General features: G+C 45.2%; 1 protein-coding gene across 2 annotated transcripts in view; it reads right to left on the bottom strand.

The window, feature by feature from the left end:
• The window catches only part of LOC144132604 (multidrug resistance-associated protein 1-like), a 119,882-nt gene that overhangs the window by 21,248 nt on the left and 85,851 nt on the right, over positions 1–12,783 (bottom strand). For both annotated transcript variants that reach the window (XM_077665134.1, XM_077665133.1), the window contains exons 19-20: positions 12,577–12,772; positions 4,588–4,898 (exon numbers count right to left, since the gene is read on the bottom strand). In XM_077665134.1, coding sequence (XP_077521260.1) covers positions 4,588–4,898; positions 12,577–12,772 — 507 coding nt within the window. The remainder of the gene's footprint in view (positions 1–4,587; positions 4,899–12,576; positions 12,773–12,783) is intronic.

The raw sequence follows: 12,783 nt of genomic DNA on the forward strand, positions 1-12,783 counted from the left end.
ACAAGTTTTTTTCACGAAGCATGTATAGTAATACCGCAGACTCTTCATGTTAATTTTATCATTATCAGCATCATCAACCTGGACACGCCCACGCAGGTCAAAGATTCACCCATAACTCTCCAATTTGCCCTGTGCTGTGCCAGCTGCGGCGAACCTATTTCCGCTAACACAGGAATATTATCCGGCCACCTAACTTTCTGCCGCCCCCTGCTACGCCTGCCTTCTCTTCGAATCCAGCCCGTTATTCTTAAGGAGCATCGGTTAGTTTGCTTTTCCATTACATACCCTGCCCGAGCCCGATTCCTCCTCTGGATTTCGACTCCACCTCATTAATACGTGTTTGATCTCAGACTTACTCTGCCCTCTTCCTGTCTCTTAGCGTTACACCTATAATTTTTCTTTTCATAGCTGGCTGCACTGTCCTAACTCAAGCTAAATCCTTCGCATCGGCCTCAGCGTCACTACACCGTAGCTGAGTACCGGTAAGATACAGCAGGTACACACTTTTCTCTAAAGGGATATTTCCAAACTGTTTTTCTGAGGTGAAATGCGTAAAAAAAGTGTCTTTGACCAAAGCAAGCAAATGGCAGTTTCTCTATATGTAACTTGATGGTGTTAGAGTTAATACAGTAGTCACTTCGTGTTCCGACCCATTATTCGAGACTTGTGTTGCGTCTTTTAGCAGCTATAGCTCTAACATAATAGATTTTAAACTTATGGCACCGTACATAAGCAGTGCAACAAGTGTTTATTTATTGTTTCGAACGATTGCTCGTTCTGTACAAATATTCTCACAAGCAGCGGATATTAGTACTAATATTCGGTTCCTATTAGATTCGATTTTTAGCTATGATATTCGCATTCGATGCGGAAGCGAAGCTTCGCTATTCGTATTCGATTCGTTTTGAATAATGTACTATTTGCAAACCGCTGCTCTTCTTCTTCTTCTTCTTCTTCTTCTTCTTCTTCTTCTTCTTCTTCTTCTTCTTCTTCTTCTTCTTCTTCTTCTTCTTCTTCTTCTTCTTCTTCTTCTTCTTCTTCTTCTTCTTCTTCTTCTTCTTCTTCTTCTTCTTCTTCTTCTTCTCCTTCTTCTTCTTCTTCTCCTCAAGTAATATGCGCTGCTCTTCATATTGCTAACATCATTGTCGTCTTCGCCTCTTAGCAAATACATCTGGTTTTTGCCTATGCCTAGTTTACTCTTCACCGATTTTCGGCCACCTCCGTTCTTGCTTCATTCTCTGCTTATAAACTGCCTTATGCCCTCTACCTTGCAATTATCTATTAACTTTGATAGTTCTGCCAGTTCAATTCTGTCTGTACGAACACGGTTTCATACTTTGGGCTTTCTTAATCTGATCTTTCGACTCCTTATATACCTTGCCGGTATCCTTTCGGACTAACCTACCGCGTACTTCTACTTCACAATCGTTAATTATAGCTTTCAGATTATCGTGCAGTGCTCGAACATTAAGATCGCCGTCCTCGGTTAAAGCCGAATATCTGTTCTGCAACAAAACCCTGAATATCTCTACTTTGGCCCTAACTGATAACTCGGTAATGGGCATTCGCTTCACCAGCTCCTTCCGTTCCCTTTTCAACTTTAGGCTAATTCGAGACATTACCATCTTGTGGTTGCAACAACGCACCTTCCCGAAGACCTTCACATCCTTCACGATGCCAAAGTGAGTTAATAGTACAAAGTTTATTTTATTTTTAGTCGATATTGAGGCCTTTGGACGTTCATTTCCTGTTGTCACTGTTACGGAAGAAGGCATTCATGAGCCGTAAAATATTTCTCTCTGCGAATTCTACTAATGACCCCCCTGCTATCCCCCCCCCCTGCTATTTCTACAGCCTATGCCATAGTCAGCTATTTACTGCCGGGTCTCCAGCCTTCTTCTTTCTTTCCTTGACAATGAACTCGCCTATCAGTACGGTGTACTGTTTTTACTTTGCTCAAAGCTGATTCGACGTTGTCACACAAGCTTGGTTCGATCTTGTCACTCCCGCTACATGCAGGCGCGTAGGCCGATTCTACCTTTGCTTTATACCTTTCGTTAAGCCTAATTACGACAGCTGCCACCCTGTTGTTAATAATTGCGAGGAGCCAGCGCCACACTGCAGCTGGAGAAGATTCCCGAGGTCACGGAAGAGGAAGAAGAGAGGCGGAAGTAAAATGCGATGAGTGGAGAGTGTGCTATGGAGCAGAGGAAGAACGCTGTCGGCGACGGACGTCTTTCATATCTGCTGGCCCCCTGGGTTACCAGGCTTGGGGCTCGGCTGAAGACGCCCGGGCTAGCAGACTTTTGACGGCCCACCATCGACAGCTTGAGCCGCCAGACTCAGGAGCCGCTGTTCCCTTCGCGCATTTCCCATGGCCGGCAGCCTCTCAACAAGGGCCACCTCCATCTGCACAGCCGCTTCCACTGGCTACCTGAGCTACAGGCCGTGCCCGGGTCCCTCAGGTGGGACGGCTCCATGCGGCAACGTTGAATTCCGCCGTGGACACCGCTGTCCACCGTATGTCTCCGTGAAAGCATTGACCTTTTCCAGGTTAAGTTTGCAATGGCGGCCTGTCCGGAGCCGGAGATTCTTAACACGCTCTGCTTCACAGGTCTGACCCCCGCCTTGGTCAGTTGCTCCGCAGCCGCTGAGGAAAGAGGGCCGAGGGTTAATTGGTATGTTTATACAGGAGTTGTGGCCAAGTGCTACACCAACGCGGCCACCCCCTGTTCTGGTGAGGAAGTGCGTTGTAGGTCCTCGTCACCGAGGTCAGGCCGCACACCAGGCCTTGTTATGCACTCTCATTGACAAAGGTTTTTTTTTTTTAACCTGCTGAGGAATTGCGAGGCACCGAAATTCAATTCCCGGTTCACTTCCACGCGAGGGGGATGCTCTACGGCTATGCCATCTCTGGTCGTTAATGCTTTAAGGAGCTTTAGGTAGGTGAGTTTAGGAGCTTAATGCTTAATACTTTATCTGTCACTGATAGGCAGAGATTATCGATATATAAACCGTGGCAATAATTTTTTTCTCGCGTAAGTCGCATGCTTGTTTCAAAGAGTGGCGCTCACAGGCTTTATTGCAGCCCACGTTTCCCAGGATATCTTAAGACAGTTAAACAATCATTATTCTATTAAGCATATTGTAGAAGAGGTCCTTCGTATTCTGATCACTGCTGTCGTGCTTTGGACTAAGTCCAGGGCGATTAGAGTTGGCGAATGTGAGAAACATTGCTACCGGATCAGAGGACACTACCTAGCAAGCGCGAAAGAAACAAAATTATGCGGTACAGTGTAAAAGAATTGAAAACGGGAAATCATCACCCAGTGGTTGGGAAGTGACGACACTGTAGAGGCTTGGGACCGAAAACTCGGACCTCCTAAAAGGACCAAGAAACATCGCATAGCCGGGAAACGCGCAAACACGATGGTGTCCGAAGTGTGAAATTGGCATGCCGTTCAGATGAGCAAGAAAAAAATTGGAGGACGCTTAAGCTTCGCCTTTAAAAGTGGAACGCAATAGCGTTATCGCACCCCGTTCGCACCGCACACTCTTTCGCTCGGCATGCTCTTGAGTCACACCTAGATATAGCTTTAATAATACAGGACTTGTTACATCACTGCACAACTTCGTCTATAGAGCAAGCGGAACGAACCAAAGAACTCGGTGCCTAAGAGGGAGAAACGATCTACGCGAGCCAAACGTCGTGATCGGCACGGACAGTCGGGCCGCGACGCGCTATGAAAGCGGACGCGGTCACGGGGCTGACGACCCGGTGGGATCGTCCTCTATCTCGCTTGGGAGCACCACGCAGACGCATGACTCCTCGTCAGCAGCACGGCACACATCTCAGGGGACGCTTTCCCACCAGACGCGCTACGGCGCAGCGATCACGTCAGAGGCGTCCCGCATCGGACGCTGCACCTAGGAATCGCGCTGTGAACGGAAAGAGGAGCCGCGTCACAAGGGTTTGAGTGACGCACGCTGTAAGTTGGAAGCGAAGAGAGCGAGAAAACTTATTAAACGCAAGGGTATTGGGGCACCCTCGCACCGGACCCCGCCCGACCTTAATGCACCCAAACGAGACAAAAAGGAGAAGCGGTAAAGCCCCTTGATGTTTTTTCAAGGGGCTTTAAGAAGCGGGCGAGTGGCTCTCCATCTGTCGGGGCAGTGCCGTACACTTCGAAGAGAGGGTCTTCTGTGTTTGCCGCTCGATAGCGCTGCCTGCGTGCCTTTTTTCTTTATGAATTTGCTTCCGGGATTTTTCGTTTATGGCCGACGCCGACGACGACGTTTTTTCTGCGACACGGGGCCCTTAACGCTGTCGCTTTAAAACGCTGGTCACCGATCCATAGAAATCGCGATATGGCGGAAATGCCTAAAACTTCTGCAGTACGTTATGCGCAATATGAAAATTTCAGCACCACTGAAGAGCAAAATGTTTTGGCAGATCTAGAACCAAGTTCTCTTCCTAAGGCACACATATACGATGGACACAGAGACAAGACGGAGCAACTGCCGCGTATCAAAGTCAGGTGAACAAACCCATATTGAAACCAACAGTGCCACAAAAACTGTACGTACTATGAAGCCTAGGAAGAAGGCGGAGCATAACCCTCCTAAAATTGCCGCAGCCGGTGCCTGCAGACCTGTGACGACGATCCGGGCGATGCCTACCGTGAACGTCTGGGTCACCTGCTTGGCCGCCATACAAAGACGGGAATCGATGCTGTCCAGCTCTGCCGTGAGGCGGTTAAGTACACGGCCTCGCGGAGTTGCGTCGAAGAAGTCCACTGGACTGCCAAGCACCCGCCGTATCATTTCCTCGTGCAGCCGGATGGATAGATTCCGCAAGGCGACCGCAAAGCTTAGCGCGCCTAAGCAGCCAAACAGCACTGCAAAGATACGTGCAAAATAAATAAAAGGACTTCCCTTCATTTTTCAACTTTTTAATTTGTCTAGTTTTGCTGTGGCACACACACATCAGAAATATTTCTACAGCTGACGAAGCAGAGGTCCGCCAGTATACATCAATGCAGTGAATATTAACCTATTGACGCTATCCTGATAAAACTCTGTTCTTAGGCTGTCGAAAGCTGGTTAAAGAGAATGCGGAATCTCAGATAACATAGTTCAGATTGGTATATGGGACGCTGAGCGTTGGGAATGGCTAGAAGGCCCTCTGGAGAAAGCGAAATCAATGTTCAAGCAATTCAGCGGCCCATTGATGGTCAAGGGATGAGAATATTTCTACTGAGCTACCAAGGCAGTGGGGATTAGCTGAGGGAATTAACAGTTTTAATTCGATAGCACTAGGAATGCCATGAAGGCGAAAACTGTCAGGTGCCGGAGTACATGTGAAGATTCCACCTGCCATGGTTAGCAGGTGGCATGTGGTGTTTCAAAGGGTTTCCTTGTCTCCAACTGACACATTCCAACCATCCCCCTCTCCATCTAGTATGTCTTGCATGCGTGAGGCTAGAACAAAGGCACTAATGGTATGTTTCACTGGCATCATTGTGCCGAGTGCTTCCCTCTGACGGTGCCCAGCTCAGTTGCTGAACCATTGCAAACGCCACCGTGATAATCAATGCTGTATTGTTATTAAATCAAAGATTTACCGGTATGGCAAAAATGCGGAAGTCCTGCACGCATGGTTGGTAAAGTAAGTAAAGAAGAAATTTTAATAACTGATAACGATAACGGGCATCCGCTGGAGACTAGTTCAAGCTGACATTTGATATTGTAAATGTAAAAAACACACACACACACACACACACACACACACACACACACACACACACACACACACACACACACACACACACACAGACACACACACACACACACACACACACGCACACACACACACACACACACACACACACACACACACACACACACACACACACACACACACACACACACACACACACACACACACACACACACACACACACACACACACACACACACACACACACACACACACACACACACACACACACACACACACACACACACACACACACACACACACACACACATTTTTCTGCAACCTTTATCCTACTTGCATGTCAAATAGGAACTATAGCGTAGCATTTTCAACCCCATAGTTACGAAAAATCCATAGTTACGAAAAATTGTAACCTGAAAACGATAAAGCCTAGATGCAGGTGAGCAGGTCAGGATGAATATCCATAGAAAGAAGTTTAGCCTACCCGTTTACACGGCGTGCTTTCGCTCATCCCTGTCCGCGTGTCAAGCACTGTTGGGCAAAATACCTGACATCCGTCCTTGCCTGCGGTAGCGTTGAAAACTGCTCATAGTTCTCTGGGAAGAAGGTAGAAATCGGGTGCTGTGTTCACATGTTCTCTTGTGACATTCCAGCGCTGGTGGTCACAGTGGCGCTGCCCCGTTAGGAGTGGATTTTAGAAAACACGTGCGGGAAGAGACTCTATCAGGCGCAATTCCTCTCATGTTAGTTATGCGGTATTAAGGCAGCAGTGTAAATAACGGCATTATTTTCGCAACGTTTTGTTTTAACGTTTTGTCTGTCCCGCTTCCGTCCGTTCAAAGCCATACTTCTAGAACCTGCAGGAGTGCCAAAGATGTTGCATAAGCGACATTAAAAAATTCTCGTTTCCTGTTTCTTGTAGCTATCACTTCGCGATATTTTCGACTTCAGCTGGGAATTAAGTTAACACCTGCAATAATGTTGGTGCGACGCCAGACACTAACCGCAACCTAAAGGAAATTTTAACAACAGGCAGCAGCAGTCCGGAGGAGTTTCCAGACCATGCACACTTGCGGCGCGCGCTATGCTGCCTTCCACAGAAGAATCGCTGTGAGGGTGCCAGATGGCACCACGTGTTGGCGAGGTGGGTGCACGCTTGCTGCGTCGAAACCAATCACAATGGGAGCGCACGGACGGCGCGAAAGTCTATCACATGGCGTTTGAGATTCTTTTGTTTCGTTTCGAATATGGAATTTAACGTTCCAATGCGACTCGGGCTATGAAGGACGCCGTAGTGACGGCTCCGGGTAATTTCGACAACTTGGGGTTCTCTATTATGCCCTGACATCGCGCAGTACGCGGACTTTTAATATTTCGTCTTAATCGAACTCTCCACCCAGGCCGTGATCGAACCTTCATCTTTCGTGTCAGCAACCAAGCACCATAACCACTGAACCCCCCTGAGGGGTTGCTCCCAATGGAAGACCATTTTGACTAGCCTATAAAAATTTTACACGCTAACTTTATTGCTATGTACCGACACCTATGACTTTTGGAAGAGACAGTGAGACATTCACTACGAAAGTGGATCGACAGCACCATCGTGTAATTGTGCTGTCACGATCTTTGATCAAAGAAGAGGCGCGAGAGCAAAAAAGCCTTCGAAGCGGAAACACGCGTCAACACGCATGGATTCCTGCAGTCGGATATTCTAGGCTTAGTACAGATTTCACTGCCACTTTTTTTTTTCTCAGCTACAGAAGCCCATGAAGTTTTAATAGAAATTTTTCGCTGCCAGCCTCTTGCTATATACAACAATGTAGGGGCTTCTTCCTCTCAGATGAGCGTTTCACCAACTAAGGTTTTTTTTGTGCGTTTGTGCTATGGAAAGTGATAATCCGCTGCCACATGGTGCATGCTCAAACTGCAGACATATGATGTGTAGGGCGAAAGAGTGAGACTCGAATTATAGTAGACAGACAAAGGGACGTAGTGTGCGAAGTGCATACAAAGAGGTTAAGCAAAACTTGTGGCCACCGGTATTCAAAATAAGGGGCAGCTCTAGAGGACCTCTGATGCTACGCGTGTAGCTACCCACATTTTGAACGACACTGGAAGTTTGCTCGCTTCAGTGGCGTCGCAGTGCACCAAGCGCTGTTAAGTGTAGTGCACATGGCCGACCGCTGTATACAGCTTTATGGAATTCCGCTCTAACTGTGAATTGTGCCTTGCAAGTTATTCTGTGAAGTATTCTTTGTTCACTACATTCGTGTCTAGAGGATACAGGAAAAGAACAAACGGCTTTACACAGTTTCGCCTGCATGAACTACAGCATTGTAAGGAGTGACGCTATTCAAGGTTCATTACCGCAAATTCGGTACAGCTACCACCAAATGCAGATGTCACGGATGATGTCAACGTCAACATTTTTATTTTATTTATTTATTTACAAATTGTGCTTTCTTGGAGGGGAGACATAGCAGGAGTTGGTACATACATTAGTAAAAACAAATAACATGGGTAGCATAGAAATAGATAACATAGAAGTATTAAAGACAGATCAACAGGTCGAATTGTTAGACAACTGAACAACGAACTCAATTGGCAATGCGCGAAGTGAGCCGTCCAATAAATTCCAAATTTCAACAGTTTGCGGGAAAAAATTTTAAAGCAGGCTATATGTGGTTTGAAAGGAACAATGTTAAATGGATGTTTCCGTCGGGTTGCACGTGCGCTTGAGGACACAAAGGAGAAGGGTGCCTGTATGCCAGATGACATGTGAACGGTCTTGTGCAGCATGATGATGCGTTCACGTGTGCACTTAAGTTCTAACGTTTGCAAAGATAAAGTGTGCATATCTGAAGAAGGTGAAAAGTTGCGATCGTACCCGCCAAAGATGGATCGTATTGCTTTTTTTGACTAATGACTAATGTCGCGCGCGTGATGAGGGGACCATACAGTTGAGGCGTACTCCAGGATCGGTCGAACGAGTGATTTGTAAGCAGTTAATTTACATTATTTCGCGGCATTTTTTAAGGTTCCTTTGAGATAGCCAAGTTTTCGCAGTGCTTTCCCAGAAATTCTTTTAATATTAGCATCTCATTTTGAGTTTTATGAAAAATAACACCCTGGTATCTGAACGCGCTGACATAGGACAAGTAGTTAGCGTTATTACTGTAAGAGAAATGCAGCGGATTCTTTTTTTACCAAAGGTCATTGCAATTGTTTAGTGAAATTAATTTTCATTTGCCATGCGTTACCTCATTCACAGAAAAATGATAACACTTTGTTTAGTTCCTGTTGATCATGGGCGTTAGCAACGTTACGATAAAGCACGCAGTCATCATCATATAGGCGCAACTTCACTGCGGTGTCATTATTAACATCTGGTTCTTCATTAATAAAAAATTTAAACAATACAGGCATAAGCACCGATCCTTGGGGGACACCTGAAGTTATAGTGACTGACAATGATTGTGCATGGTTGAAAGTGACGAACTCTGATCTGAAGTATAAGTAGTCGGTTATCCAGTCGAGTAACTTATTGCCGTTAAATATGGTACGTAGTTTACGAAGAAGCATGTTATGGCAGACAATGTCAAATGCTTCGGAATAATCTATAAATATTGCGTCGATTTGATCGCGGTTATTTAATGCGAAAGCTATGTCGTGAGTAAATTCAATGAGGTGAGTGACAGTGGAAAAATCAGATCGAAAACCGTGCTGACAGTGTGAAAGTAGATTATGACAGGTTAAGTACTGAAAAATGTGCTTGTGAATAATGTGCTCAAGAAGCTTGCAGTATGTGGAAATTGGGGAGAGCAGTCAGTAATTACTAATTTGTTGTTTATGGTGAGATTTAAACACCAGGATCACATTGGAAATTCTCCAAGCCTGGGGAACGGAGAATGTGTTCAGCGATTTATAAAATGTCTGTAAGATAACGAACACTCCATTCCGAGTACCTCTTTAAGAACATACTAGGTATGGTGCCTGGTCCCGCACCTTTAGTTGTGTCAGTTTTAATTACATATTGTGAATCCCAGCGCAATACTTCGAAGTTACGTAACTGGTGTTCCGAGTTTTGGGTGAAAGGATTGGTACCATCATCACGATGAAAGGCAGAGCGAAAGTAGCTGTTAAAGGCTTCAGAAATGGTTACGGGATCAGAGCAAGGCTGATGGTTGATAATGAAGGATACAGTCCTAAGAAGAGGGTAATATTGTTTTCCAAAATTTCGATTGGTTTTCTTTCATGAAGGTTGACAGTGGTGTGCTGAATTAAAACTGTTTAGCTTCTGCCATTTTTGTTTTTAGCTCAGACTTGAGTGAAAAAAGTAGTGAGTTGCGGTTTTTGTTTTGTGACCGGCTGCGCTTGCGCATAGGCTTGATGCGTCTTATGAGATGAATTATGTCTATTGTGTACCATGGATGCTTCGGGATATTTTCACACATTTCGTGGGGACGAACTCAAGCACACAGCTATGTGCAGCTATGCACACAGCTAATGCTCAAGGCCAAAGGAAGTAGAAGCGCTTGTCCCCAATTTCTGGTGTTGATTGTGTTTGAATACAGCAGGGCTGTCCTCACTGTGGTACCTTTCAATAGACTTTCAATAAGTATGTAAATGAAAGTACGGAATGGTGCTCTTGCTCAAAACAACATCGCTTTTAGTATGGTGAGCACCCTGGTATCTGAACGCGCTGACATAGGTCAAGTAGTTAGCGTTATCACTGTAAGAGAAATGCAGCGGATTCTTTTTTTACCAAAGGTCATTGCAACTGTTTAGTGAAATTAATTTTCATTTGCCATGCGTTACCTCATTCACAGAAAAATGATAACACTTTGTTTAGTTCCTGTTGATCATGGGCGTTAGCAACGTTACGATAAAGCACGCAGCCATCATCATATAGGCGCAACTTCACTGCGGTGTCATTAATAACATCTGGTTCTTCATTAATAAAAAATTTAAACAATAGAGGCATAAGCACCGATCCTTGGGGGACACCTGAAGTTATAGTGACTGACAATGATTGTGCATGGTTGAAAGTGACGAACTCTGATCTTAAGTATAAGTAGTCGGTTATCCAGTCGAGTAACTTATTGCCGTTAAATATGGTACGTAGTTTACGAAGAAGCTTGTTATGGCAGGCAATGTCAAATGCTTCGGAATAATCTATAAATATTGCGTCGATTTGATCGCGGTTATTTAATGCGAAAGCTATGTCGTGAGTAAATTCAATGAGGTGAGTGACAGTGGAAAAATCAGATCGAAAACCGTGCTGACAGTGTGAAAGTAGATTATGACAGGTTAAGTACTGAAAAATGTGCTTGTGAATAATGTGCTCAAGAAGCTTGCAGTATGTGGAAATTGGGGAGAGCAGTCAGTAATTACTAATTTGTTGTTTATGGTGAGATTTAAACACCAGGATCACATTGGAAATTCTCCAAGCCTGGGGAACGGAGAATGTGTTCAGCGATTTATAAAATGTCTGTAAGATAACGAACACTCCATTCCGAGTACCTCTTTAAGAACATACTAGGTATGGTGCCTGGTCCCGCACCTTTAGTTGTGTCAGTTTTAATTACATATTGTGAATCCCAGCGCAACTTACTTCGAAGTTACGTAACTGGTGTTCCGAGTTTTGGGTGAAAGGATTGGTACCATCATCACGATGAAAGGCAGAGCGAAAGTAGCTGTTAAAGGCTTCAGAAATGGTTACGGGATCAGAGCAAGGCTGATTGTTGATAATGAAGGATACAGTCCTAAGAAGAGGGTAATATTGTTTTCCAAAATTTCGATTGGTTTTCTTTCATGAAGGTTGACAGTGGTGTGCTGAATTAAAACTGTTTAGCTTCTGCCATTTTTGTTTTTAGCTCAGACTTGAGTGAAAAAAGTAGTGAGTTGCGGTTTTTGTTTTGTGACCGGCTGCGCTTGCGCATAGGCTTGATGCGTCTTATGAGATGAATTATGTCTATTGTGTACCATGGATGCTTCGGGATATTTTCACACATTTCGTGGGGACGAACTCAAGCACACAGCTATGTGCAGCTATGCACACAGCTAATGCTCAAGGCCAAAGGAAGTAGAAGCGCTTGTCCCCAATTTCTGGTGTTGATTGTGTTTGAATAGAGCTCGGCTGTCCTCACTGTGGTACCTTTCAATAGACTTTCAATAAGTATGTAAATGAAAGTACGGAATGGTCCTCTTGCTCAAAACAACATCGCTTTTAGTATGGTGAGCACGTGCGGATATGCGCCTCCGCTGCTCGTGCGTCTGTAACCGCATGCCATCGAAGAGGAACGACGCAGAATGTTGGCAACTCGAAAAGCGTTCTCGTATATTGGAGAGGTTCTAGACGCCGAAGCGCCTCATCTATATTTAGGCGCCTTCACATTTGAAAATTACCAAAAGTCTGATGGAATGATGCCTGGCCTACAACGCTGTTTTATTATACTAGGTCCGCTCAACGTTTTGCGGTGGCATGTAGTGGCTAAGTATTCTCTCGGTGGGAGGACATCATGAACGACGGTGTATATAACAAAACGCAGTGCTTGTTTTGGATGCAAAACCCGGAAAACTATGATTCGAATGTCATGTATTTAAGCTCTAAGAATAAAAGAAAAATTTCCTAAGAAGGCAAGCCTTCTACAATATGCAGCGTAGTTGCTTATTGCAGGGTTGTTAAGCAGACTTGTACTTTCAGCATCTTTAGCAGGCTGAAGTGCCAAGAGTCCGCTCTCCTACACTAACACAATAAACGCTCTTTTGCTTGCGAGGTCAGGTTTCGCTTCTTGCAGCGCCTACAAAGATGTAGATTGCCACCTTTAACTCACCATCGGAGAGGCAAATAATCGCAAGCCCCGTGATCCACGTCGAGGTAGACCACTCGCGTCTACTTCCATCGGTCCATTGTTTTATCCAAACAAGGTATGTTCCAACGGCTGCTGCTCTTAGCGCCATGCAGACGACTGCCGCAGCAATAGAAGGACCGCACATCCGCGCCGTGGATAGGCATAAGTCCATGCTGCCCTGTGTAGTAC

Source organism: Amblyomma americanum, chromosome 5 (assembly GCF_052857255.1).
Source record: "Amblyomma americanum isolate KBUSLIRL-KWMA chromosome 5, ASM5285725v1, whole genome shotgun sequence".
Lineage (NCBI taxonomy): Eukaryota > Metazoa > Arthropoda > Arachnida > Ixodida > Ixodidae > Amblyomma > Amblyomma americanum.